General features: G+C 37.0%; 3 protein-coding genes across 4 annotated transcripts; all 3 read right to left on the bottom strand.

The window, feature by feature from the left end:
- Window positions 1-26: 26 nt before the first annotated feature.
- LOC123869476 (protein decapentaplegic) lies at window positions 27-27,615 on the bottom strand. 2 transcript variants are annotated; one of them, XM_045912399.1, is made up of 2 exons: window positions 27,211-27,615; window positions 27-1,313 (listed from the first exon to the last, which is right to left on the bottom strand). In XM_045912399.1, the coding sequence occupies exon 2, from the start codon at window positions 1,294-1,296 to the stop codon at window positions 187-189; it is 1,110 nt and encodes a 369-aa protein (XP_045768355.1). In that variant the 5' UTR covers window positions 1,297-1,313; window positions 27,211-27,615; the 3' UTR covers window positions 27-186. The 2 variants fall into 2 exon arrangements, with proteins under 2 accessions (XP_045768355.1, XP_045768357.1); XM_045912401.1 differs by lacking the exon at window positions 27,211-27,615 and adding an exon at window positions 6,107-6,388.
- On the bottom strand, window positions 13,261-14,451 carry LOC123869477 (uncharacterized protein C01G6.5-like). The gene is made up of 2 exons (XM_045912402.1): window positions 13,978-14,451; window positions 13,261-13,672 (listed from the first exon to the last, which is right to left on the bottom strand). Exons 1-2 carry the CDS (start codon window positions 14,423-14,425, stop codon window positions 13,272-13,274), a joined length of 849 nt encoding a protein of 282 aa, XP_045768358.1. The 5' UTR covers window positions 14,426-14,451; the 3' UTR covers window positions 13,261-13,271.
- Window positions 14,595-16,601, bottom strand: LOC123869719 (tigger transposable element-derived protein 1-like). Its single transcript, XM_045912719.1, has 3 exons — window positions 16,483-16,601; window positions 14,763-16,408; window positions 14,595-14,625 (listed from the first exon to the last, which is right to left on the bottom strand). Exons 1-3 carry the CDS (start codon window positions 16,489-16,491, stop codon window positions 14,595-14,597), a joined length of 1,686 nt encoding a protein of 561 aa, XP_045768675.1. The 5' UTR covers window positions 16,492-16,601.
- Window positions 27,616-27,966: the final 351 nt, after the last annotated feature.

Here is a 27,966-nt window from a genome sequence, read left to right as displayed (position 1 = left end):
GAAGTTAAATAAATAATAATCCATAATTAAAATTTAAATCTTTTATTACATCATAATCTTCTCAATAAAATAATAATTACACAAGTGTATATACAAATATATTATGTACAATTGTCGAGGCCTCTACTATATGTACACTGGGTCCACGATATATCACTAGGTCCGCGCGAGCCGGTCGCGCCTTCGTCATCGGCAGCCGCAACCTACTACCATCATGTCCTGATAATTTTTAAGCACCACGTTGTTCACTTCGTCCATATATAACATAGATATAGATGAGAGTTGTGTCGGTACACAGCACGCTTTGGGCACCGTCGCGGGATTCACTGAGTTGACAAGAGTCTGCACGATCGCGTGGTTCGTGCCGTTGAGGTGGTCCGGCAGCGGGAACGGGCAGTCGCCCTGGCAGTAGTACGCGTCGTAGCCGTGGGGAGCCACGATCCAGTCGCTCCAGCCCACGTCGGCGAAGTCGACGAACAGAGGCCGGCGCTGGCAGATCTCGCGCGCCTCCTTGCGCCGGTGGTGCGCGCGGTGGCCTCTGCGCTGCGCGGCGCGCTTGCTGCGCGTCAGCCGCGTCTCGCCGGCCTCCCGCGCGACTCGCGCGCGTTCGTCCTCCGTGTACAGCATGAGCAGCGGCTGAACCGTTCGCCACTCCTCCTCCTCGTCCGTAGCGCGTCTTCGGACCCGCACGTGCGGAAACTTAGCGTCTTTGCTCGCGGCACCTTCTTCTAAAACTCGCACTAAAAGTCCATGATTATGTTTGGGCTCCTCGAGCCACCGTCGCGCCGCGCCCAGAGCATCCGTGTTGACTATGCCCTCCCCGGATCGGAGCGGAACGGAATCTAGGAGCCTCAAGATAGGCTCGGTGCGGCCCCGCCGGCCGGGTCTGACGACGTCGTACAGCAGCAGCCGCTGCCTGCCCGTCGTGCCGACGGCTCTCTGGAAGGAGAGGTCGGCTCCTCGCGCGACTTCGTCCGAAGGCACGCCGCTTATGTTGAAGAACAGGCGGAAGCGGTGCTCGCCGGGGAAGCGATCGTCGAGATCGGTGGGCGTGTGGTAGAAGGCGCGCGCCGTGTTGGCGCCGGCGGCGGGCAGCGAGGAGCGCTCGTCGTACAGCAGGCGCATGGCGCGCGGCACGGGCGGCGGCGGGCGGCGGCGCGGCGGCGGGCGGCGCGGCAGGCCCAGCAGCGCCAGCAGCTGCTTCTCGGCGGCGGCGCGCGTCGCCTCGTCCAGCTCCGCGGCCGCGCACAGTGCCACCAACGCGCACACCACCGCGCACGCGCACGCCCCACGCATAGTTCTCCTCGACCCACCTGCGAACAACGAAAGATACTAAATTATTATCCAATATCAACAGTCATTAAAAAGTTAGGCACGTTACTACTCTTTAGGTATAAGTCAGTTATAATATTTCCAGAAGCTACAATTATTCGTTTTACCAGTTATTTAACAAAGGTCAACATTGTGCATAACCGGTAGTCGGTTTATCTCACTTCTCACTATTCCTAATAAATGCAACGTCACATTGTAATGTCCGTACTCCGACTACCAATGCGAGTGCATGCTAAATAAACAAGCTAAATCACCATAACGGGTGTTTACATCTATTTGTGAATAGAGTTATTATAGGTAAACGTTATTGGTTTTTATCTAATTTAAAAAACCTGTCAATGAGTCTTATTACCCTATTATGTACCTACCATACATAATGAACATAGGATATCTTATTTAATTTATGTATGAACCAGCGGTGAACTATGTCCGTCGGAAGCCCAGAGAGACATCACTAAATGGGAATTTTGCGGATATGACCCCTTAGAGATCTATGGAAAAAATGACAATTTTATATCCGTATATAAGCGAAAGCGAATCAGGTGCACTTTTATTTAATTTTACGGAAAACAATGCTTAGGTAGGTACGTACTCATAATAATCATTAAAAAAAACAGGAAACTAGGATCTAGTTTGTGAATAAGTGAGCAAGATTGCTCATCATTACTTTTAAGTATTAGATTTGAAAACGAACGTAAAATAATGACTTTTGAAAAATAAGCGCAAGCGAAGCGAGAGTAGAAATTTTTCTTTAATTTTACAAAAAACGATTAGAGTGCCACTAGTATGAATCTTATCCCATACCAGTTACGAAGTTAATGAAAAGTTTAGTATAAACAATTGCAGCGGCAGCAACAGATAAAAATAAAGCAATGACAATGAGATGCGTTACATCATTCATTAGTATTTTTTCCTTGGAGTCACAACAACTGGAGCTGACCATATAAGGTAATTTAACGACACTATGACATAAGAATTCCTTATAGGATCAAAGGAACGGTCGTACCTTATCGTCATGACATGATTCAAAGATGCCCAATACGATAAACTTGAACTTTCATAGATGAATTGAGAGGGTTTGATTAGTCTAAAGATGGCGACTGAACTAAAGTTGTAAGTATCGTAACGTAGCATTCGCATTCACAATTAGCGTAGGTATAAACTGTTACATTTGCGCGATAAGAGAACGCGGTGCGGCCTGTGTTAAAATAATGTTAAGTACAGCTTACGCCTCTTTCTCTAACATATGATAAAATAATTAAAATATGATACCCCACTTGGTATAGTTATCTTACTTTGAAAATTAAAAAACATTTTAATTTTTTTTTTCTGTGATGTAACCACAAATTCACGTTTTAGATTTATTCCTTTACTTGTGCTATAAGACCTACCTATCTGCCAAATTTCATGATTCTAGGTCAACGGGAAGTACCCTATAGGTATACGGACAGACGGACGGACAGGCAGACAGACAACAAAGTGATTCTATAAGGTTTCCGTTTTCCTTTTGAGGTACGGACCCCTAAAAATAACAAAGTATGTACCTAATACCTAAGTTAAAGAGAACATAAAGGAGGTAGATAAGCAGGCTGTTTTCGGCCGTTATTCCTACTTTTCCGTTATAAATTGCTGAAACTACTGTATGAATGTGTGCGTGTATTTGTTTGCATCTCCGTAACTTCGTAATAACCTAATTGATTAAACAAATGACGTGTTATTAGGTACATACGTAGATGATCTGGTAAACATCTGAGGTATTTTTACCTACTCGGTCAATTAATTGTATAGGTATACCATGTCTGCAGTATAAGTAAGTATATTTCACATGTTTAGGTACATACAAATCTTTGAGCGCGTGTAATTTCGAAACTTTATAATTTTACCGTTTGACAAATCACACAGCTGTTATTTTTAGAGTGAGTTTGTATAGAATTAGTTTGGTTACTTTTCAAATAAGAATCTAACTTCGTTCGTATGGGGCTCGCACCGAATATACTCCTCTTAATCCTTTTCACTATGTGACAACCAAGCTTCGCACGACTTACGTGCAAATATTCTATAGACCAAAATATGGATTATAAGTAAATCTTTCTCATGAAATGTTTTTATGATGATTGCAATCCATAAAATTAAAAAAGTTTTAAGCAAATACGCACTTTTCTCATTTATAACAAGTGCCTACACAAACCCACAAATACCTATACAATTTGCGCTAAAATCTGAATTAGGTACCTAGGTACTTTTATGTTTTCCTCACCCTTTTAAGTACTTAGTTTGTTATGCTTTTAAGCAAAAGTTCACCTTGAGACGTTCTAGTGTAGCCTATTTTAATATTATAATAGATTATTAAATAGGTACATGTAACTACATATACAATATAATTGCAATAAAATATAAATTATGATACATATTGTGCACATTAAACATGACCTTTGATACCGACTACCTACGTCTTCACGCCTTATAATAATTTGTTTATTTACTAACAACCGCAAAGCTTGTTTAGTGTTTACTGCTTATAAAGTTGGAGTGTGTTTGCGAATTCAATAATCGTAATTTTAGTAGTAAAATGTATTTTTAGTGTTCAGTACCTCAAAAGGAAAAACGGAACCCTTGTAGGATCACTTTGTGGTCTGTCTGTCTGTCTGGCCTAGGTACTTTGATAGATATAAATATAAAATATTAAAGTTACAAAATATAACTTGGGATTTTACGCTTATTATAAGTAGTTTATTTGTCGTGCACTCCAACCAAACGTAGTTTGGCTCTCATTTGAATCAAACTCGATAAAATTTTGAAGATAAGTATATTGCGTAAAAATGACTTCTCACGCGCCAACTTTATGTGTCAAATGTCATGTCAAAAGTAAGATTATAGCCCTCATTTAAAAGTGAACCGTATACTTTTGACATGACAGTTGACCCCACAGAGTTAAAATGGTCATTTTGTACGGACTATTCCTACTTGGAACTAATATCCGTGTAGCTGTTTTACCAAAGTTCTGTTAAAATATGTAGTTTCAAAGTTACACGGGCTTAAAAATTTCCATACAAATCTTTAAACGTAACTTTAAAATCATAGATGTTTTTAGCGAAATCTGGCAAACGACATACACAGATATTAATTTCTAGAACCTGTCTAGTGAGCTTGATTAGTTAATATGCAAAAGAAAACTAAATTACGTTTGTATGCAGAGCGCTGGGGAGCGCTTTAGGGAAACTTCTCTTAAAAGCATGTTAAAGGATGTTTGTATATCCATTTCACACGTCATGTCCTAACTGGGAGAACGGATAGTCCGTATTTAAGAAGTAATTTTAACTCTCGATGAATTATTTATGAACACGTAACAATCCTACCAAAATTTGTAAAGCAAATTTTGTCTGAAAAGTTAAAATTTATGCAAAAAGGTAAGCTCTATAAACTTACTGACTCTGTACAAACCAAAATAGTAGGTACGCGACAGGTTGAGTTGGCAATCGGGGTATGAGGTGGCGGACGCCCCGGTTGCAATCTCAACCTTTCGCATACTAAGTAGGTATAGGTTCCTATCTAGTAGGTAATATTCGTAATAAGTATAGGTATATACCTACCAGTAATAATTATAATATTTGGACTAGGTGTTTTAATCTTTAAAATTATTGCAATTCTTTGAATTCTTTGAATATATACTACCTACTAAGTAATATTTTAAATTGAGCCGATTTTGATGAATTTTGGTACAACATAGGTTGTATCCCGGAGACGTACCTACCTAGGCTACTTTACTTTTAGTCCCGCAAAAGATTTCTCTCCGGATTTTTAAAAACTTAAATCGACTCAATCATTTCGTACTTTTTACTCTTTAACGATTTTGTACGTTTTTAGCACTCTACCTCTCGTTTGTAAGTAGGTAGGTGCATACGATAATAATCTCAGAAAATGTGCTATTTATATTAATTTAGCCATTTGTATTCATAATAATGGCTCTAAGAAAATGCTAATCATATTATGTATGTATGTATGTATATAGATATGTATATTATTATTTTCTAAATATTGGAAGAAACTAAGATTGTTTAAGTCAACAGGCTCTCATTTAAGTTATATATTTTCTAGAAAATAAAAATTAGAGAATTTTTATACCAAGAAAAAGAAAAATATGAAAGTGAGTAAGAATGAATAATAATGTCATTTACATACAACATTTATATAAAAATGATAAATTATTATTATTAAGAATGAAATAAATAATACAGTCAAGAAAAGGTACACCTTCGTAACAATTATTATCATACATAATATCTCTATTATTCAAATAAATTCACAACCAAAGGCACTTTCCAAAACTCGTAAGTAAAAGACATCAACGAGATACGTACCTATTCGTGTAGCTACGGTGAAAATATTCAGTTTGATTTGTTGGCGCTTGTATTATTTATTCATTTTCTCTACATTAGCGTTATTCATAATGATTATAATAATTACTGTTAGTGAAGACTTAGACTCTATGTCATAGAAATGAATATGAAATAAGTTTTATCATGATTCTACTACTCGGCTGTACAATCATTTCGTACTACGTATGAGTAAGTACCTATACGTGTAATGAAAACTTCGCAACAAACATTTTTATTGATGTTTACGATATCATTGATTAGACAGCATCGAATACGTGTGTTGTTTTTATAGTGTTTTGATCGCTCTAGCACGGTCGACCGGATCATGGCGTACGTATTTCGAAAATAATGCGGTCAAACCAGCCGCAGGCGCACGGCCGCTCGGCTCTCTCACTCACCCGAAATTTTAACGCATCCAACGACGATGGTTACACAAAATCCGCAATCCGTGGTCTCAGCCGAGAGAAGCGCGCAGTCAGCGCTTCGGGAACAAATGGAAGCGCACTCGTTCACGTTCGAATCGTTGGCACATAACAACAGAGCGGACCGGTAACATAACTGGCGCGTGTTTTCGCGCGGGAGCGGTCGCGCGCGCGTGGTTGGGCGACGGACGGTGCGGCGTTTGCTCGCATCACGTGCTCGCGGCGTCGCGGTCGCGGCTAGAATGAGAGTCGGCCGCGCCGCTCCAGACGCGGCGGCGTCGCGCGTCGCGGGCCGAGCCGGCTCCGGCCCCGCCCCGCACCACCCACTACCACACCACCACACGCAGCCGCACCACCCGCACCATCGCTGCCTACCCTCCAGCCTGGGCCAGTGTGCCAGTACCCGACGCTCGTCCAGATCCCGACTCCTTTCCCGGATAGCTACGCTACGATGCTACGAAATTTTCCTTTTTCACCCGCTACGAAGTAATAGAGCCTTATTTACGTTATTTTTTACGTATGTTTGATCCCAACACTGAAATCAATCAAACTGCTGTAGATATATTGTTTACATATTTATAAAAAGCTTATCTCAAGATCTCAATATATTAGGTACCTTTATTGTTCATTTTCCGCAATGCAATACCCTACCTACCTACCGACATGTAGGTATACAACTTATGTACCAACTTAGCAAATTTTATATGGCTGCCTAAAGCTTTTCCCAAGAAGGCTTTTATGTTCAAAATTCAAATGGGTATAAGACACCAGATTGAATCTTTGCCGAATTAAGTAAGTAAACGTGTTGCGTTATTTAATTACACTAGCTGTTACCCAAGCTCCGTCCGCATGGAAAATCCACGTGGGAACTCCTTGACTTTCCAGGACAAGATCTTGTGTCCATTTTTGTGCCAAAAACGATTTAGCGGTAGAGCCGTGAAAAGGTAACAGACCGTAAATAAATACCTAGGTAGGCACCAGATAGACGCACTTTCACATTTTCAATTTAACTTAACTGCATGCCTTTTTTATTTTTTTTAAACGATAAGGTGCACCCATTAGTCATATATCTATCTATAGGCATAACAGTTATATCGTCTATTTAGGTTGAAAAAAGAAAACGAAAGAGTAAATAGATATATTAAAATTTAGTCAATTTAAACAGTCCTGAGGATTCTTTAATTTTTGAATTCAAAGTACGATAATTTGATAATGTGGTGCAATTTTGTGAAAATTAAATAAAATGTAAAAAGATGATTGTAACAAACAAATACAATAGAGATAAGTTTTTAAATCTCTCAATTTAAATTTTAAACTAAGTAGGTAAGTAACTACTCAACCTACATTTTTCATAACACATACATTTTCTTTTAAAACATTTCTATTGATTTGTTTATTTAAAAAAAAATCTAAATAATTGCCACTTACAAGTATTATTAATTTTCAAAATTCGTTCATAATTTCACAAAAAAAAATCTTCTTACCAAAATAAAAAGAAAGTAAAATAATTATTTACCTACCTATAATGTTGCGAAAATCCAAAAGCACAGTAACTTTGAAATAGTTCATCAAGACACTTACAAAAATGTTATCGCTTTTGACGATTGACACAATAATAAAGGCACGTCTCAGAATCACTGAGCATTTTAAAGTAAATCGACGTAATTATAAGCTGGCTAGACTCGACGGCCCCGGCCCATCTCCAGAGTGGGGGAAGGGTGATACTGCTAAGATTTTACAATACCGCCCCCGTTGTTATGGATCATAGTACAGATAAACACACAGCTCACCCCCAGTGACAAGGGTGAATCAACCTCACTTGGCTGTGATGACTCAAACGACCGTCTTTTCTCCTTTGCATCTATTTATTAATTTATGTATATCGTTATCTCAGTTTCAAAGTGTAACAAGTTTGCCTAATCATGATTGCGTTATTTCAAAACTCTTGGATTTTCCGCAGCCTACGTCGTTTCCCGAGATTCTAGCTACTTATCTCCATTCTCATAATGTTCACAAATTCATCAACTTATGTCAATTTAGGTTGTTTAAAATCCCATTAGAACTTTTTTTGATTTTCCTGACTAGCCTATGTGGTTCACTGAGATACAAGCAATCTATGTACCAAATTTCATCAAAATCGGCTAAACAATTGGGCTGTGACAAGCTAGTAGGCAGATACACTTTCGTATTTCTATAATACATATTAGTATGGATAATGAATATGGATTAGGTACTGGAAGGATTTTTATTTCACATTCAAAAGTGCTCTATATAAGACTTAGAGTTAATAGTTAATAGTATGTAGATATAGTTTTAAGTGTTAGAATAGGATAATAGGGACCTACCAGAGCCACATGGTCACACTAGTGACCCAGCTCTTTAAATGAGAAAAAAAAAAAAGTGAGTTGCTAGGAACTATTTTCACTATAGAATGATGAAAGTTTTAGTTTCAAACTATAACAATTAAAGAAAAACAAGACTAACTAATAAATGTTTTTATGTACCTACTCGTTTCTGAATTGTTACACTTTGGGATTGAGGTATCGAAATTCGGTAATACCATAAAATTAACAGTTCCATCAATTTTTGTCGTAAATCTTTAAAATATAAGAATAGTACCTACTTAGGTAGGTCTAAAAATATCTAAGAATGAAAAATTACTCTAGTTCAAAATACGTACCTAACCTAGGTATAGTTTAAATATACCTAGGTAGGTATATCATATTATTTGGCTGGTTATATTTTATTTCCCAACATCATAATATTTACTGTTAATTTTCCAAACTGTTAGTCACAGCCTACCGTGTCGTCAATAAGGGAACACAAAAGTTAAGTTTATCTTGAAAATTATTTTTAGCAGGTACAAATTAAATCCTGTTACCTACCTATGCAGGTAGTAAATTTTGATTACGAATATTGCGATTATTGCAGCAGTGAGCAAATATTATAATAATGGGTCTAAATCTAATGCTATCTTTTTCCGCAGGGAGGAAAATGAAAGGGATAGCAATATATTTAGACCTGCCATTTTATAGTAATTTACAGGTTATGTACAACAGAATCAGCCAAAATACCTACCTACCTAATAATAAATACTAGAGGCAGAGGAAAATTGCTTCGCGTATTACCTACCTGGGACGGGATACGATCACAGCCAGCATCGTAACCGTTGGGGAAAATCAAATCCGTTTGGGACCAATTAATGATCTTCATTCAGTTAGGTATATGACACACACACACACACACATGCATACACACACACACATGCACACAAACACACATGCACACACACACAGTTTTTAATTTATTGGGAGTTAGTGGTCAAAAGTATACCTAGGTCAAGAAAAGTTTTTTGCAAATAAAGATCATTTATGTTATGTTAAGTTATGTCCCAGCCTATCATGCATAGACTAAACCAATTTAAGCTCATATCGGAAAATATCTTGTAATGAAGTGATAGTGAGATAAGTGATCTTATGAGAAAAAGGATTTTTCAAAATAAAGTAGAAAACAGTTAGATTTAAGTAACATGCCATCAGAGTATAAAAGTAAATATTGCTAGAAAAATGGTTACCTACGTGCATATCAGAACGATGAATGTTTCTTTTAACAATGATATGAAGCTTCGCTCAGGTGGCGAGAGACTTTATTTTGATTATATCAACGCACGTGCTAAGAACAGATGGCGAAGAAAAAATATACTACCTAAGACTCAGTTTTTCATTGAACGAATTCTCAAGAATAAAATAATATGTTCCGCTTTTTTACCGCACCTAATCGCTGAGTACATCTTGAGTGGATGGAATGTCTAAGACCATTTCATTTTGAATTTTATCATTCATTCTGCATGAACAAAAATTACTGTAATAATTGATTAGTAAAAAGTAGTGTATCCTTAAAGTATTTACTTATCTATCTGCATCTTTCATTGACTGGAGGTACCTAGTACGTAAATACTAAAAAATATTGAAAACAAATCAGACTATTTTTATTGAGCAGTCGGACTAGGACTATATTATTAGGTAGGTACCTATCTGATGGTAATTACAAAAACGCTTGTCTTTTAGGTACATCTATATATTATATTTACCTCTATTATATTATTCTCCCGGCAATCTACAACAACAACGGTGTTTTTAAAAGTATCAAAGGGATGAAGTTGTATACATCGCGAAAAAGTAAAACATTTCCACCAAATTCCCACGCGATTTTTAAAAATCATACAGACATAATATCATCTAGTATGAAATAAATCACTGATATTATTTTAAAAAATGGGTCAAGTATGAGTCGGCTCGGACACGTAGGGTTCCGTGCCACAGTATAAGAAATAACGTTTTTATTTTCTTTTATATTCATGGCAGCTATTTTGACAGATAGTCGTACGGACGGACGGATGGAGGGTCGGACAGTGGAGGCTTAGTAATAGGGTCTTGTTGGCCTCCTACGGGTACGGAACCCTAAAAACAATAGGAACAACCGAAGCCTTAGCAAATCCAAACTTGTTATCATAATAATGGTATTGCTACAACTTGTTTCTTCTGAGCAGAGCTGAGGTCACACAATCGCTCAGTAAAAACTGATAATAATTCTGCCAACTATGAAACGATTAAAAAGCTAAAGCAAAAGGCTAGTCTAAGTTTAAGAAATTAGCTCTAGTATCGACTTATGTGTCAGAATTAGTCGATACTACAACTAATTTCTTAACTTGGACCCTTTCAAGTAAAGATTTTTATATAAACCTGTGAGGATGATACTGCCATTGTCGCAATTGAAAATGCCATAAGCCTACGTTGTCGTATTAGTTTGAAAAATGCGAAAAACCAAATTAAATTTGAATTTCGCGGGCAGGCCCGTCTCATGCCCCTTAATTCAATATAATAAAGCCAGTAAAAAATGTCGATCTGTCTGTGTTTCGTTCACTACCTGCTTTATTAATAAATATCTATTATTTATTTATAGTCAAGGCGAAACTACTCAGTTAACACGATCGGCGCAAGGTTGCCTATATATTAGTTTTTATACACAGGATATGTTTGGGAGGGCATGCCCAGAAACTAACTACACGATTCACGTCTTAATAAGTAGGTATCTCCTTAATTTTTTTACTATCACACCAAAGACTTAGGTTTGAACTATCAGCTGATATTCCGATATCTCATATGATATATTTACCAGTTTTGCGTGTTTGTTTCTATGATATCGATTAATTATTACGCGACTATGGGCGTTTTTGCACTCATTCGTATTCGATTCGTATTCGTTTTCATAAAAATAAGATTCAAAGTACACGATGTACGAAGTAGAGGCGATAGACGCGTACGACTTCTATTCGCTGCTCACGCATTGCTGGCCGGTTGGGTGCGATATTCGAAATTGGAACCCATTCAAAAGTCTGCTAGTTCTTTGGAAGACGAAAGCTCGTATTCCTGCCTACACTTCGGTAAACGACAAATCCCAAACATCATTTAACAAAGACCTGCGCGAGTCATTTGACATTCATTTTTAATCCATTGAAGGAATCCTATGAAAAATTATTTTAATAAAAGGAAAGAAAAGAAGGCAAGACCCAAACCTTCGTAGATTCAAGTTTGATATCAGTCGTTCATCAGTAATATTTACAGTAAAATAGAGTAAGAACACCGCGCGCCACAAGTGCTTTAATAAAATCATGCTAAGTTGTCAAAAGACTGCATCCATTAAATTAAAATTACTAAGATGGCTTATCGTTCTTATAGCCTGGCTACCGGAGCCGTTACGCGCGAATAAAGAACTGTTGTTCTTGTTTTTTAAATTTTTTTTGGCGCGTGTCTCTCGCGATCCGTTATATGCCAGCGAAAGTTAGAAGTCGTTCGGAATTTTATACCAGTTTTTCTTGAGGTTATAGAATTTTGGTTACTTATTACAAGTCAATATCTGCTGAGTCATAGCTACAGTTGATAATTACGGTCAGATAATGATATATGAGGAAATTTTATTTGTGAAGTATCTCAAAATATTGGTTTTTTTTAACATGCATTATAAGATAAAAAGCAGATCCATTTTCAATTTCAGTAATTTCAATGTCTTCGAACTTTTTGTATTCATATTACTCATGAGTCCTACTAAATTTTAAAATGTAGAGTCGACCTAAGTATGTATTTCATGGAATGTTATTTTGGACCATTCACCAGTGGGTACCTAAGTACCTTGTATTAATCGACCCAAATGTTTTATACCGTAGGTACCTACTTAATCGATTTTTAATATTGTAATGGAGGAACCCATCTACCTGCTCCTAGACAACATAGGTACCTATTTATAATTAAAAATAATAATTAAATAATTTTATTATAAATAATACATAAAAATTACAGATAAGTAAGTACGGTATGGTACGGTAGAAGTTCTTTAATGCTGCAATTCTGCGCTGAATACTCAGACTGGTTCGTTGTGCTGATTTTTTTTTTGCACTAAGTTCATAGCCCTAGGTTCTCCACAGCGAACAGAAATTATATTAACTATTTTAATTATATTTTCTAATTCATTTTGTATTAAAATGAAAAATATCTTACCGTTCCGTTAAGGTAAATCAATAGTAATAAATCTATCTTATTGGCAATAAATTTATCAAATGCGAAGTCTAGTGCCTCCTGTGCTTACAAATACAATCAGATATTTATGATTTTCATAAGTAAGGCTTAATTATATTGCCTATAAAATAAACGTGGGTTAATAAATACAAATTGAAGGGAAACCATTTTCTTAGTTTACGCTTCGTACTCTAGTCAAAAACTACATAACAAAGGCAAGTCATATAAAGAAAGTAGGGTCATTTAGCCTGTTTGCGTCCACTTAGTAGAGTTGTTCAGTTTGAACATGAAAAAAAAAATGTCCGTGTGGTAGTTTTGAATTAAAAATGGATGTAATGTAGTCCCTATATAGTCTAGTCAAGTTTAATGCACAGTTTTGGACAACACATCTGATGTTTTATTCTACACAGCTACAAATAGCTGAAACAGGTGATTTACCCATTTTGCGTCCACGAAATCCAGATTGCGTCCGCCTGTGGACCAGTTGGCGTCCACTAGTTCAGAAGGGGGAAATAGAGGAGATTTTATAGTTTTATAGCTGTAAAGGAAAGCTTGTGATTTTAATGAAATCATTTATTTAATATTCCACATGTGTCGCAAGTATTTTCAAACGGCGTACAATTTTCATGCATCCATTTATGACAGAAAATGCATTGAATCCAATCTTCAATTTTTTCAGTTTTATAGTAGTTTTCGCCACATCTTAAACAATCATATTCGCAGTCTTCTCCAGCTGAATCCTCGTTATCCAAAAGTATTAGGTCTTCTTCTTCAGAAGTCGATTCCAATTTGTTTTTAAACGAACGTGGCTTTCGATTTTGTATTTTAGATTTCTTCTCTAGTTTTGTTCTCTTTGATTTAATACTTTCTTTTGAAGTCAATACTGCTGCTACTTGTTTTGTACGTTTTCTTGCAGAGTTGTCATTTTCAGGATTTAATTCACCAAGAAATTTATGAGTTTCGGCAGTGTCTGTAACAGATTTGGACGTTACCTTATGTAAATATGTAATTTATCTTAAAAGTAAGTCTTAAGTAGGTAAGTTTTAAAAATGATTAATTAACAAACAAAACAAGCTATTTACAATCCTATCTATCACTAAATATATGAGATATATCATTTATATTAATGTTACTTGTTGAAATAAAAGTAATAATTAATCACACAAGTAACATTCAAAAGACTTTAAATTAATATTTTTTTTTCTCATTATCGTCTTCTATATCTGAAATTAATATGTTGTCACTTGTCACATTCTGCACACTTTGTTGTATTACCTGGTACATTTTCTTTCTGATATTCTAAATGTAGTGTGTCCATGTCTGCTGTTCTTTTAATAGGATGTGGCTTTTTTTGTCGTTTCCGAGCAACTTTTCGAATTTTTTGAGTTTTTTTCTGTTCCTGTTTGGCTGTTCGTTCTATCTTTCTTTTTCTTATTGTTTCCTGCTTTTTGTTTTTTATCTCCTCTCTATCTTCGTAGTACTTTCTCCATGCAGCTGAAGAAATAGCTGCAGGAGTTCTTTGACTTTTTTTTCTGGCCTTATCAGGGATCTCAGGTAGCATCAGGTGATTTTTAAATGGGTCCGATATATTTCTTTGCGGTCCAACAGCTACTGATGTCAAAGGTTGCAATATAAGAGATTTTTCATTTGGCGATTCGTAGGTGGATGATTTAGATGGCAATGTTGGTAATATAGCTGATTCTGTTTGAATCATCGAAGTCATAGGCGTTTCAGGTGAATTTTCCTTAGTAAAAGGTTCCTGTACAACAAAACTTGAGGTAGTGGGATTGACTACATCTTCAGGAAGTGGTATAATTAGAATATCATCTAAGGAAACAATTGAGCCCACGTCAAGGTAACTCCCAGAAAGATGTAACGTTGAAAGAGTATCGTTATTCGTGACTGCTCCAATCATTGATAAGTCTTCAATAAGTGAAATATTTTTGTTGCAATTATGCGTCCTAGAACCTATTTGAGAATGATCATCATAAACTGTGATTTCATCGTAATTAACGGTAGATACAGGAGCGATATTTCGATTTTCGGTACTTAGCTTTGACCTGTCAGGCTCAACAGATTGTATTGGGGCAGTATGAACTTCAGCTGAAACTGTTTCTATTTGTAGAGTCGGGCTTGAGTCATTGCTGTCATTTCGATTTTTATCTTCATTGTGTGATGAAGAGAAAGTGATTTCTGTAGTTGCATCCAATTCACACTCAATATGAGAAGAATTTGTGAGGTTTTCTTCTGTATTTGAAAGATCTATCAATGAACTTTCTGATTCTGTTTCAATCGAAATTTCTCCAATACCTAGTTCCGGCGGAAGAGACTTTCTCAAATTGTTTACTTCTCTTAAGATAGGTCGAATGTTAATTTTTTTTTCTTTAAGTGCCGGCCTTATGTACTTTAAAACTTTTTTAAACGTTTTAATATCTGAATGGTTGATATCGTGTGTTGGTCCGCCAATGGATTGTACATTTTCTAATGTATTTCTTACACATTTGGTATAATCTGGGCTGTTCGCGTCGAATGGGAATAGGCCACAGCGCTTAAATCCATTCTTAATATTCTCGGGCATGTTAGGGTGCTTTAATGCTTCATTGAGTAGCGTGCAAAAATTTGATTTTGTGACTGCAGAATTAAGGTTTTCAGGTTTCGAAAGAAATTCACGCACAGTAGCCTTCCAATAAGTCTTTACTGGTGCAAATACGCTAACGTCAGCTGGTTGTAATATGTGGGTTGTATTTGGTGGCAGGGCATACAAAATAATTTTCATTTCTTCACATATCGTACTGAGCATTAGTGACATGTGCGATTTATGCCCATCTACCAGTAGAAGTACTGGTTTTTTAATATTTTTTTCCTCTACCCAATTATTAAAATCATTTGTCACGTATTCGAAGAACACATCTCCTCTCATCCAACCCGTCTCTGACTTACCGAGGCACCATCCTTCAGGCATACTATTCACTACAGCTTTGGGTGGTCTTACGTATGGAAATACGACGCAAGGTGGGCACATATCTCCATTCGCATTAAATGTCAATAACACCGTTATGTTCTCTTTTTCGTTGTTGGGTTTAATTTGATACAAATTCTTGAATCCTCTTGGACCCAAAACTTTTCCAGTCTTAGGGCAAAGAGCGAATCCGCTTTCGTCTCCATTGAATATTCTTTCCGGGTTGCTCAAAATGTCTGTTTGGTTTATACTTTTCAAATATTCTTCGAGCTCTTTAAACCAGAGCCTAATAGACTGCTCCGTGACATGAGCTCTAGCTTTATTAATGCCTTCAGCATTTTTTACCGATATCTCCGTATTTCTCGCTAAAAATTTGTCGAACCACTTTTGGCCTGGGCGATCATCCTTGAATTGGTTTTTAAATTGGCCATCTTGAACTATCTTTTGAACTGTATCCAACAATTCATTTTTTTTAACTGGAAACCCACATTTTGAAATATCGAGAAGCCAAGCTACTATTTTCTTTTCCCCCTCAATCCCTAACGCTGGTTCTGGCCCAGATTTCTTTACTCCATCTGGTCTGCGTCCGCTTAATTTGTCTAATATTGTGGTCTTAGGAATTCCGTAATCTTTACATATTTGTCTTATGGACTTCTTGTTGTCTCGAACTTCGTCCAAAGCTTTCTTTAAATTTTCTTCTGAATATTTGCTCTTTATCTTTTTATTCGGAGTGTGGGAAGAACTCATCTAAAATTAAAAATTGAAATCATTACTACCTACTAAATAAATAGGTTCAAGGAAATAAACGATCATCTACCTACATTGCTCATGAAAACAAAAATCTAAGCATTTCTCCGATTTTTCCCCCTTTCTTAAATTAAGATATCAATAATTAACGTTTTTTTATTCTAATAATGTTGGACCACTATTAGATTCAATTACTCCGAATTTGGGGTCCCAAGGTGCTGTGTGTGTGAGTGGCGACCCCGCATTGAGAAGCGTAGTGTTGGAATACCCCCCATTAGATGGACCGACGACATCAAACGAATCGCAGGGAGCCGCTGGATTCATGCGGCGCAAGACCGAGACCTGTAGAAGTCCATGCAAGAAACCTTTGTTCAGTAGTGGACATCTATCGGTTGACGAAGTAGAAGAAGACTGTAAATTTCATGTCAATGGCGACGGATGATTGGTGTTTACTGAAATAATGAACTGTGACATACAGATATACGGACAATCGCAACATAAAGATTAGATATATTTTACCATTTTGGTAGGAAACCCTAAAAAATGGAACTAAATTCGTATAACAATATACTGAAAATATAATATATGGTATATGGTATAATTTAAGGTAGGTATATATTTTTAGGTTAGGTTGGCATAAAGAATATATTTCCTATATAAAATTGTATAATTATTTTTACTTCCATTATTTTCGTGTGATAAATAGTTGGACGCAAAATGTTATATAGGGTTTCTAATGTAAGTATAGTTTGCGTCCAAGTGAAATTTTTGATTATTTATCTTTTTATCTATTTCTGATGATATGGACGCAAATCGGCCATTATATTATGTATGTAAATAATGTTAAAACTGATAGCAAATTTATATTGTTTTTCCCACTTTATTGTATTTAAATAAACATCTGAATTAGAACAAGCTAGAGTAATCTGCGTCCACAGCGGACGCAAAGTGGAATTTTTATAAATTTCATGTAGCAGTTCGCGTCCGCCTTATATAAAACTATCAGTAGAAAAAATTAAGCACAAACATCGTTATCCCTATAGTGTGGTTCATAATTAAGGTCTAGGAACAACAAAGAATTCTAAATTTCAAATAAATCCATTAAATACTTACGGTGAAAAGTGCAGCTGCGCACTATTTCATTTCTAATACTTTCGCGCGTCGACACTCGTTGGTTGCACACTCAAAACTAGTTCTTTTTTCATTCAAGTTGGATTGCGCGCATAGATTTTTTGTTTGTGTGTGTGTACCTGTCATAGGTCCAAACATCCATAGAAGCGCTCGTGTCTCCGTAAGTGTGTTCGTATGGTTATTTTCCACTGCTGTAAAACAGTAGTTCGTCGTTTGGACGCGAATTGGGCGTCGGACGCGAACAGGCTAAATGACCCTAGTAAAAGGTGATAAAAAGATACAACCTAGGTCTATCTTTTATCTCTATAGATAAATAAATATAGGTACCTATATTTATTTATTTACATATCTTTCAGTGTAGCTGGGTTACTTTATATTATTAGAAAACCTCATTAAATGAGCCAATGTAACTATGGGTAAACGATAGCGGGTATCTTGGCTGCCTAAGAAGAAAAATGGACTAAAAATATTATCATATTGTCCAGCTAGGGATTTGTGTACTAACTGAGTAGGTATAGTAGTAGAGCTCGTTATACAACGGCGAAGTATGGCCGCGGAGCCAGGCCGTCTGCCTCCCACGACAGTTCGCGTCCTGCGTTACTCACCAATTCTCCTCTCATGTACGTAATTAGTCCATTAGCACGCACGCACGGCTCAAATGCTCAATTAGATCAACGACCGTCGGGAATAGCTGAGAGGATTACGTGCCCCGGTCTTATTGAAACACGGGATAAAATATAGCAATTGACAGATACTTAGCTACCATGAAATCTGCACATTATAAACGGTTCTGAGCCCTAACTTATCTAAACAATCCATCGAGGTTACGTAGTCGCAGACTCCTTTTAAAAGAAAATACTTAGGTATCAGCTATGGCAATGGAATTGAACTTAGATACTTTACCCATTAATAATGAGATTGAAAAGACTAGTATTTCCTCTTTTCTCTTCAAAGTAACATTAGGCTTGCCTAGTGATAGAAACACGCGTGTATGATCTACAAACCCACCCTAGCTAAAAGAAGAAAGCTAGGTCCTACCTTATTATGGCCCAATTTCATCCGTGTGGATTTAGGTTTTTAAAAATCTTGTGGGATCTCTCCGATTTTCAGGGATAAAAAGTAGTCTATGTTCGTCTCGGGAATGCAAGCTACCTTTGTGCCTTTCGTCAAAATCAGTTTCACGGATGCCTTTGGGAACATTTCGATTTCCTGGAACAAAAAGTAGCCTATGCCCGTCCGCAACATGCAAGCTATCTGTCTATAGTCTATACCTATGTACTTACCTGCTGTATTACTATTTATGAAATTGGGTATTCATTGCAAAACAAATGGATTGAAATTATTTTATGTATTAAGATACGTCGAACGCCCTCATTCGCGAAATGCCGCAGCCGGTTGGAAACAGCGGTCCCGAAGCCATTTTCCACTCATCCTGTCAGGTGAACGCCTAATGTACAGCTATTTTATACCAGTAATAGTTCGCCCGTCTTTCCCAACCCACTTATGTCTGTCTTCGTCAGACACGTAACATAAAGGAAATCTGGGTCTTAGAAATTTTATTTAAATCCAATATTAAGTGTTTTACAATTTGTACTTTCGGCTTGAACTGGTTTGTTTACTTTTCAATGTTAGGTATTTGGTTTCTAACCACTATTCGCTTTTATATGCAAAATATATTAATAGAACAGCTGTGTTAAGAACAATTAGTCATAACATTCCAATGGTAATATCTGATTAAGATTCTAACAATAAATAGGTGTTTCTACAGGAATTCTGTAACCGCAGTCTTTATAATGTGACATGAAATCAAAGGCTTCTAGATACCCATTTAAATGATCTAATGCATGCCATGCATAGGTACTTAACAACATTAATTTATTTCATTTAGGTCAATTTTTGTAAATAGTATAAGTACTAATATAACGATGGCTTATTTAAGTAAGTACCTATTTATTAATCTATTTTTCAAGAAAGTAAATTCCCGTTTTATCTACTTAATTTTATTTTAATTACATACCCGTGTACCTACTGTTCAACTGCAGTCTGCAACCTAAATTACAAAGAACAACTTAGATTCGTATTTCTACCAATGAAGCTTCGATTTCACTTCCCTGTAACAGACTGCAGTTCGAAAGCTGTTATGTCCTTTACGGAATTAGGAATAGAGTTCTTTTTAGATGTGTTATACAGTAAAATTGCATTGGTAGGTTCCGATTGCATTGGCAGAAGCCTACAAATGCATTGATAAGTATATACAGGGATATAATTATCATAGAGTGATAAAGTCAGCTCGGTTTCACATTGAAGGTCGTGGACACATTCCGGAAGATCAGCAGCGAGATATGCGCTAATCTTAACGCATATTATTTATTGATATTATAGCTCTATCGGATTGGTAATACGCCATTCTGTTAATGTAGATTGTAGTCCATAATTTATAATTGCTTGTCACTGATACACAATAGTAACCTATCTATAAATCAGGAAACTATGCTAATATTTTAAATAGCAGTATTGTTTGTAACACTTATGTTCAAATCGCGTGGATTTGATTGCATACATGATTATTTTTATTAGAAAACTACCTGATTCCCGCGATTTCGTTCGCGTGTATTTAGAGTTTTAAAACCCCGTGGGAAATCTTTGATTTTCCGGAATAAAAACTAGCCTATGTCACTCTTCTGGTCTTTCACTACATCTATGTAAAAATCATACCGATCCGTTGCTCCGTTGCGGCGTGATTGAAGGACAAACCAACAGAAAAAACACTCATTCACATTTATAATGGAGGTATAGTGATTCGATAGGCATTGAACTAGCATTTAACATATAAAGTACCTGTAGAAATCTAATTATGCTGATATTTTGATCAACAATAGGTATTTAAAAATGTAGAGCAAGAGTCATACCGTAATTGTATTACAAATATCAAATTATGCAGGTACTTCATGACTTAGGTACTTTATAAGTGCATGAATAGGTCCACAACGCGTTCTGAAAGCTGAATACCCTCAAAAAAATTCTTTTCTAAGAATAACATCACAAATTAGGCTGTGTCTAGCTGGCCTCAAGTGGGTATTCAGTTATTTAAAAAAAAGAATTATCTGGCTGGCAGGATAGTTATTATTTTTCTTATTATTCAGTAGTGAAGCAAATTGATAAGGTTGATAATTTTCAAGGTAATATTAAAGTTTACATATATGTAGTTACTTAAGTATTTACTTATAGTTAAAAAAAACAAAAGTTTTATCTTTTTTTATAAATTCCAATAGCATTATTTATGAAGTCTGGAAAGCAAGTTTTAAATAGCAATCTAAATAGGTAAAGTAATTATCCTCCTTCCTACGCAAGTAGGAATAGCAGTAACTCCAATTATCTCGGTATTGTTCACTTCATTAGTGGAATGGCTTATTAGTTCGCACATTCTAGGTACCTACCTACTTGTCAAGAGATCCTGGCTAGTGCTAGCGCCATAAAATACATTTAATCAGAATGAAGTTACTATTAAGCTACAGCTACAGCTTTTTTACCATTCAGGGGGCAAGTCAGAGAATCGATCGTCCGGAATGTGCTGCTGGGACGCAGCGATTCTTTCGCTGCAACCTACAGATTAAAACACGTCTTTTCACCTGTCTTCAACGGATCCTTAATTCCTTAGTTATTTTGGACATATCAGCCGCCGCGGACGTGTGAAAGTATTAAGATCATGGTTGAGAACGTAAAAGACAAGATAGCGAGATCCTATATCCGGTGGACAGACCAAATGAAACAAACTGATGCGCTCAAGTTTTACTATCTTGTAACAAATGGCTAAAAACAGACTCAATGGAAGGATATCATCGCAAAATGTTGACTTGCTAGCGAGATACTCACGATCCTCAGTCATAAGGGACCGACTGGAGAGAGAGAGAAGTAGGTAAGTAGTTACTAGGTACAACAACAACAGTACAAAAGTAAATTGAATCGCCATCACAAGAATTCATAGTTTTATTACGAAGAGGAGCGATAGGTAGAACGTTAAAGAAGTATGTATGTTTTTGGTTATTGTCATAATCAAAAATCTCATAAACTCATATACAACTTATAATAATAATTCATATTATTTTATTATGTATTCATAATTCATAGAATGAATTTTGATTAAGATTCCGGTATCCACGTTTGATCAACAGGGAGACATCCATATCGTACCAATAATAACCTTGGAAAACTTGTTATGCTAAACATAAAATATCACGAACCAAAAATAAGCTTATTTTATCAAGTAGGTATATATCACAAGTTTTACACACAGCACAAGTACACCCCAAAATAAAATGTGAAAAATAATGTAATATGGCAGAAATTTTAGGTAATATGTACAAATATTACAATGTATAATATAATACGTATAGCGAAAGATATGTAAGTAAGTACAAGACAGTAGCTATAGGAACTGGAGGATATAAAGTATCCGGCCCTGTCACCTTCAGTCTCGTGACCTTACTTGCTAGTGCGTCTGCTGCCTCGTTGCCTCGGTCCATGTCATGCCGTTTAATCCACAAGTGGTGTCATTGGATTGGTGTCTTTTTAGACCTTCGCGGCAATCCAAGGTGGAGTGGTTGGTGTGGAAGTGAAACTGCTTGGCTTGTTGATTTTAAAGTTTGGTACCCGCCTGTTTGCCATTGATGTATGGTTGAGTTGCCTACACACTCTATTTGGAAAATAGAGCTATCCTTACCGAATGCGTGACTTATTTTCAGGTTTAGTTCTGAGCTAAAGACTAGTTTTTGTTTTGGAGCAGTCACTATTGTAGGTACATTTCTATTATCATAGGCGGGTTTTAAATCTATGTTCTTCCCTAAGTTTATTTTGTAGCTCCTTCTATATCGATATGTAGCTCGTTTTTTTTGGTTCTATCACATTTTTATTCTAAAGCCTAGACCCCAGGTTTTATCATCTCAGGGCTGCGAATGTTGCTTTGTCTTTGATGTGTAAGTATGTGTAGTGGGATCCCCAGTATAACTTTGAGTGCTTTTGCTGGTTTTATGCTTATACCTACAGCCTTTGACGAGACATGCCTGTCACTGAAACTACCGTTCTTGCTGGGGGTGACAAGAATATAAAATAATAGATACTATGATTATTTTATCACACACAAAACGAGAAATATTAGTCTTTCTAATCACAATAGGATGAATTCTACCTACAAAACTCTTAGTGAGTAGTTTGTCTAGGTTACACAAGATAGTATCTTGTGTAACCTAGACAAAGTAGCCTAGGAGAATTTTGTTTGACCGAACAGCCTAAACTTAACGCTCAAGATCGGACAAAGTGGAGAAAGTTCAGTCAGAAAGCGGACCTGGGTGTGCATCGGAACAACAATTAGAAAACACGATGAAAAGTTGCTTGTTTACTATGATGGTATACATGTTTCCACTTGCCTGAAGCGCAAATATGTGACTTCAGTTACTCTTCAATCATCCATACATTAGAGGCACTAAGGCAAATTCTAAAGTATAGGCAACTATAGTAAATTGTCAAATATCTAAGTAAGTTTTAGGTTAGTGCATGTAGATGTAAAGCCTAAAAAAATCCACCTGTTAGGGAATATAGGTAGGCCTACTTAGGTATGATGGCTATATGAACTAACAACCTACTTTCGTTTCGTATCCCATATTACGGTGGTGTTGCTTTCTAATTATTATTTAATGTTTAACGAAAATTTAGCTGTTCCGTCATCTTTAACAGTTTTAATTGTGAAACACTGCACGGGGCTACATCATTTATTTAAATTATGTGCTCGTATCGGTGGCTCGCGTCTATAAGACCGGTCCACACACGAGCAGATACTCACACATGTTTAGGAAAATATTATGGTCAAACTGTTGATATAAACCTGCTGAGAACTTGTAGCTGGAAGGTTTGCTGAGACAAAGCTTGAAAAGAACTTCCAATCGATGCTAGTTAGAAAAAGCAGTAATACTGGAACTGAAATAGATAAGTACCTGGTTCAGGATAAAAATAGCGTTGAGGAAATTGATGTGCAGCAAAGAGGCGTCCATTATGTGGCGCTCAGTTCGAGGAAAACGTCCCTGACAATTTGTTTTAACGACTAATTCTTTATCATCAATCCTACAACATGCCCATAATATATTTTTAAGTATGTCTATATTACTAGATGCTGCTCGCGACTTCGTCCGCGTGGATTCAGTTTCTGATTTTCCGGGACAAAAAGTAGCCTATGTCGGTCTCTAGGGAGCACGCTATTTTAGTACCGAGTAGATGATGCCCACGATTAGCAACAAATAATTAGAATTGAAAAATAGCCACCATGAAAAAATAGTGTTATGTTATTATCATTCTTGAACGATGGTACGGGACCTATCGTGCGCGAGTCCAACTTGGACTTGACCGGTTTTTAAATAGAGTTGTTATGTCGGATCGGGCCTACTCCTTGATAATATTGAATCAGTTTCTCCTTTGTCTCCTAGGACATCTTTTTCTAGGTATCTTGTCTATTAGGATTAGGAAGAACCTCATAACAGATCATGAAAAGATATTAATATGTATCCTCTTCTATCCTTTCACCTATCCTCTTTATGGGTCGGATGAAGTTGGGGAAAAAAATATGCACAACCTTCCATTGTATGACATGATAGTTGATCATTCTTTGTATAAATGTAGAAGATAACTAATTAAATTATTTACAAGCAAAACCCAATTAAAAAAAAAAACAAGAAAAATATAGAAAACATATTTTTAAGTAAGTAAGTAAGTATATTAAAACAAGACGTGGGGCGGCGCTAGTGAAATCAGCAAGCGTAAACTTTAACAGCCTACCGATTGCATGCTTCGGTGGTTACCAATCCAATTTAGCCGTTTCCACTTTTGTCTGTTTTTGTCTATAACTTTCCTCCTCCTCCGGCGTCGCTTCCTCACTACTGAGGATCGTGGCTACTTTCTGATAACACCCTCTTAATGATACTTGTCCAACGCAGCCGTGTGATAGGCGCAGAAGATGAAAGTGTCAAGAGCTTCCTTCACCTGGTCCGTCCAATGTCTCGCATTACGTTCACATGGTCTCTTTCCTTCGATCTTCCATGTTAGCGATAGATCGCGTCTTTCCTGGCTATGTAACCGAAGTACTCGAGTGTTTTCCGCAGACAAATGGTAGATAGCCGTGTTTTTACGCCTAGCGTTTCGTTGATTCTGTGATTAGTCTAGGTGATAGTCAGCATTGGTCTCCAGCACCACATCTCGGAGACATCTATTCGTATCCCTTTATTACACAACAGTTTGGTCTTTTACCATTAGGCTAGGTACATTTTAGGTTTTATATAAAACCCTAGGATTTACTGTGGTTCGGGCTTTTACAGTAGCACGAGGAATATAATGTTTACCTAAGTATTTCCAAGATAACTAAATATATACAGGATGTGGACAAGAACCTACGTGAAATCATTTAATTAGTCTACTAGATAATATTCCTACTTTAAACCTAGGGTACTTGTTCCTTTGTGACCAATATGAGTCAGTGCAGACAATGTAGTGCCCCCGTTCCCCCTATTAAGCGTTTAATTAACGACACAATAAAGATGACCTCTGCAATGTAAGTAATCCTAGAGACCGCACAGGTCAAGACCACAATCTGATTTCAGAGTAACCTTAAGTCGTGGCTTTTATTTTTCGAACCTTCAACTTTTTGCATCCTTTTGCAACAGTAGGAAACATGTAAAATTAGGCGAGCAGTAGGAAAGCGTCTTTCGAGTTTCGATTATCATCTGATTCAATATGAAAATATTAGCTGAGTTCATGTTATTTGGTTAACTTTCATTTCATTATTATTCTGGTATTAATTGGTGTGAAATGGAATGCACAACTATCAAGTAGGTACATACTTAAGTACTTATATTTTCTTGGACATAAACCTCAGTTTGAAGATCATAAACCAGATGTATGACTTTACTCGTAAGATTTACTTCCCACTGAATCTAGCTAAGTAGAAAGAGCTGTTAATTTGTCAATCCTTCCGGTGTCTTCGTACAACGCCACCCACCCCAAACTTACATCAATAAAAATTCATCTTCATGGCTCCACTTCATAAATCCATTCTTGGTTTCCAAGGAGTAAGCCTGCCAAAGGAAATCTTTAAGCGCCGCACCATTTAAACATTTAGATATATGTATCTATGATATATGTATCTATAATTCGCACGTTTTTGAGAATTTTACGGAAAACTCTCAGGCATTTGGATTTTCTGTTGTTATTTTGCTTCACCGTTAAAGCAAGTGGTATTTAATTGCTTAAAACGCACACAATTCCGAAAAGGAATAAACCCCGGACCCCCAATACGAGGCCTAGTTTCAATCACTAGGCTATCATCGCTTTTTGGTAGAATACTACTCAGGTAGGTAGAATACGATGTACCTAGATTTAATATAATTGCCTAGTTGCTATCTTTAAAAAAACCGGCCAAGTGCAAGTCAGAGGGTTCCGTACTCGGGTATTTTTTCCAACATTTTGCACGATAAATTAAAAACTATTATACATAAAAATAAATAAAAATCTGTTTTAGAATGTACAGGTAAAGCCCTTTCATATGAGACCCCCACTTGGTATAGTTATCTTACTTTCAAAATTGAAACACATTTTAATTTTTTTAATGATGTAACCACAAATTCGCGGTTTCCAGATTTATTCCTGTACTTGTGCTATAAGACTTACTTACCTGCCAAATTTCATGATTCTAGGTCAACGGGAAGTACCCTATAGGTTTTCTTGACAGAAACGACGGACGTACAGACAGACAGAAAACAAAGTGATCCTATAAAGGTTCCGTTTTTCCTTTTGAGGTACGGAACCCTAAAAATCTCCTTTTAAATTAGTTTCATGTTTTCAAAAAGAATGAAAATTGAAATTGAAAACTAAGGAGTTACCCACCTAAGTATCTAATCTATTTAAGATTAAAATTAACCAACCCGTATTCAATGTTCATGTGACGTTGTTAGGTTAGTGGAGACATAACAGGTTAGACTAGTTAAGTTGAGATAGAGCTAAGAAACAGTTTTAGCACTTTACTATCAAGTTATTTAAGTCTACAGATATACCTAGGTAGGTGTTTTCTTTTATCAAAAAGGCAGGTGTCTAAGGTAGGTATAGTTTTTCAATAAGTATAGGTAAGTAATCATTTTTTAAGCATATTTCCTTTTTTACTGTCTTGTTAGGTATCAAGTAGGTGTCTAGGTAGTTACATACTTATCTGAGTAGTTAGGTAGGTGTACTTTCCAACGGGAAAATAACTTGAAATGATTTTTTTCGATGATTTTTTTCCACCAAGTCAACTTTTCGCAACATAATTACGTATTAGGGCACATAAATATATCTAGCTACATAATTACCTAGTAAGTATATCTAAACGTAGGTACCATACCATACTCTAGAACTTCTGGAAGGCTCCAGTGACTTTGAAGATCACCTTTGACAATAATAAGCTTGAGCTTTAGATAGATTGGGTAGGTTGGTAGCACTATAACTGATAGTTATGCAAGTAGAAATTCCATAGAAATTCATATCAACGCAAACAGGTTAAAGTAACATGATAGAGACCAGAAACAATGAAAAGAGGTGAATAAGTTGGAATACAAGGGTGTAGGTACGATAGTAGGGGTTGAACAGAATGTGTAACGTACGTGGATCATCGCACGCTGTGCGGGAGGTGAGCGCGCTGGGGCAGCGGCGGCCTGCTAGCGAAGCACACCAATTGAGCTACGGGCGCAGATCGAAAGTTCGATGCAAGATCGAGCGCGCATATGTAAATATCGGCACATTTACAAGCGAAAGGGTTCACCAGAGCGGCGCACTAAGCAGCGTTGCGCGGGAACCAGTCCGGTGAGATTCCTTCGACGTCCAATAGAAAAATGTCGAATGAACTTCCAAGCCCATCACATGCACGAGTGTCTGATACGCGACGCGGCCGCCACTCGACTGCCGCTGTCCACTCGCCGCCACTCTGTTGGTATATTTATCGCTTAATTATTGAACTCGTCTCTATAACAATTATTATGAGGCAGCTCGGCAAGTGGCGAGCGCTGAAGGCTGGCAGAGGACGTGCGGCGCACGGCGCTACCGCGTCTGCGCTCGGCCGTTGCGTCACAATCCGCACTGTCGTCGCAGGCGCAGCCTTCAGATTTAATCTCAGTTAATCCAGTGCACACTAATACCACTACACACCATCCTTACTCTGTGCTAATACCGTGGACTAAACACACAAACACATCAATTGTCTCACAACTTTCAGATCAGAACGCGTTTTTCTACCACCTGTCTTCAGCACATTCTTAGCTTAGTATATTGTAGCCTTTAAGTATTTCGGACATGATTATCTCACTCCACCACATCAGTCTCTACAAAATAAAAAGAAGAACTTTGTTGGAAACGTGAATGGA

This window comes from Maniola jurtina, chromosome 11 (assembly GCF_905333055.1).
Source record: "Maniola jurtina chromosome 11, ilManJurt1.1, whole genome shotgun sequence".
Taxonomy (NCBI): domain Eukaryota; kingdom Metazoa; phylum Arthropoda; class Insecta; order Lepidoptera; family Nymphalidae; genus Maniola; species Maniola jurtina.
The sequence above is the reverse complement of the archived record's forward strand: the minus strand, read 5'-3'. Positions and strand labels throughout refer to the sequence as shown.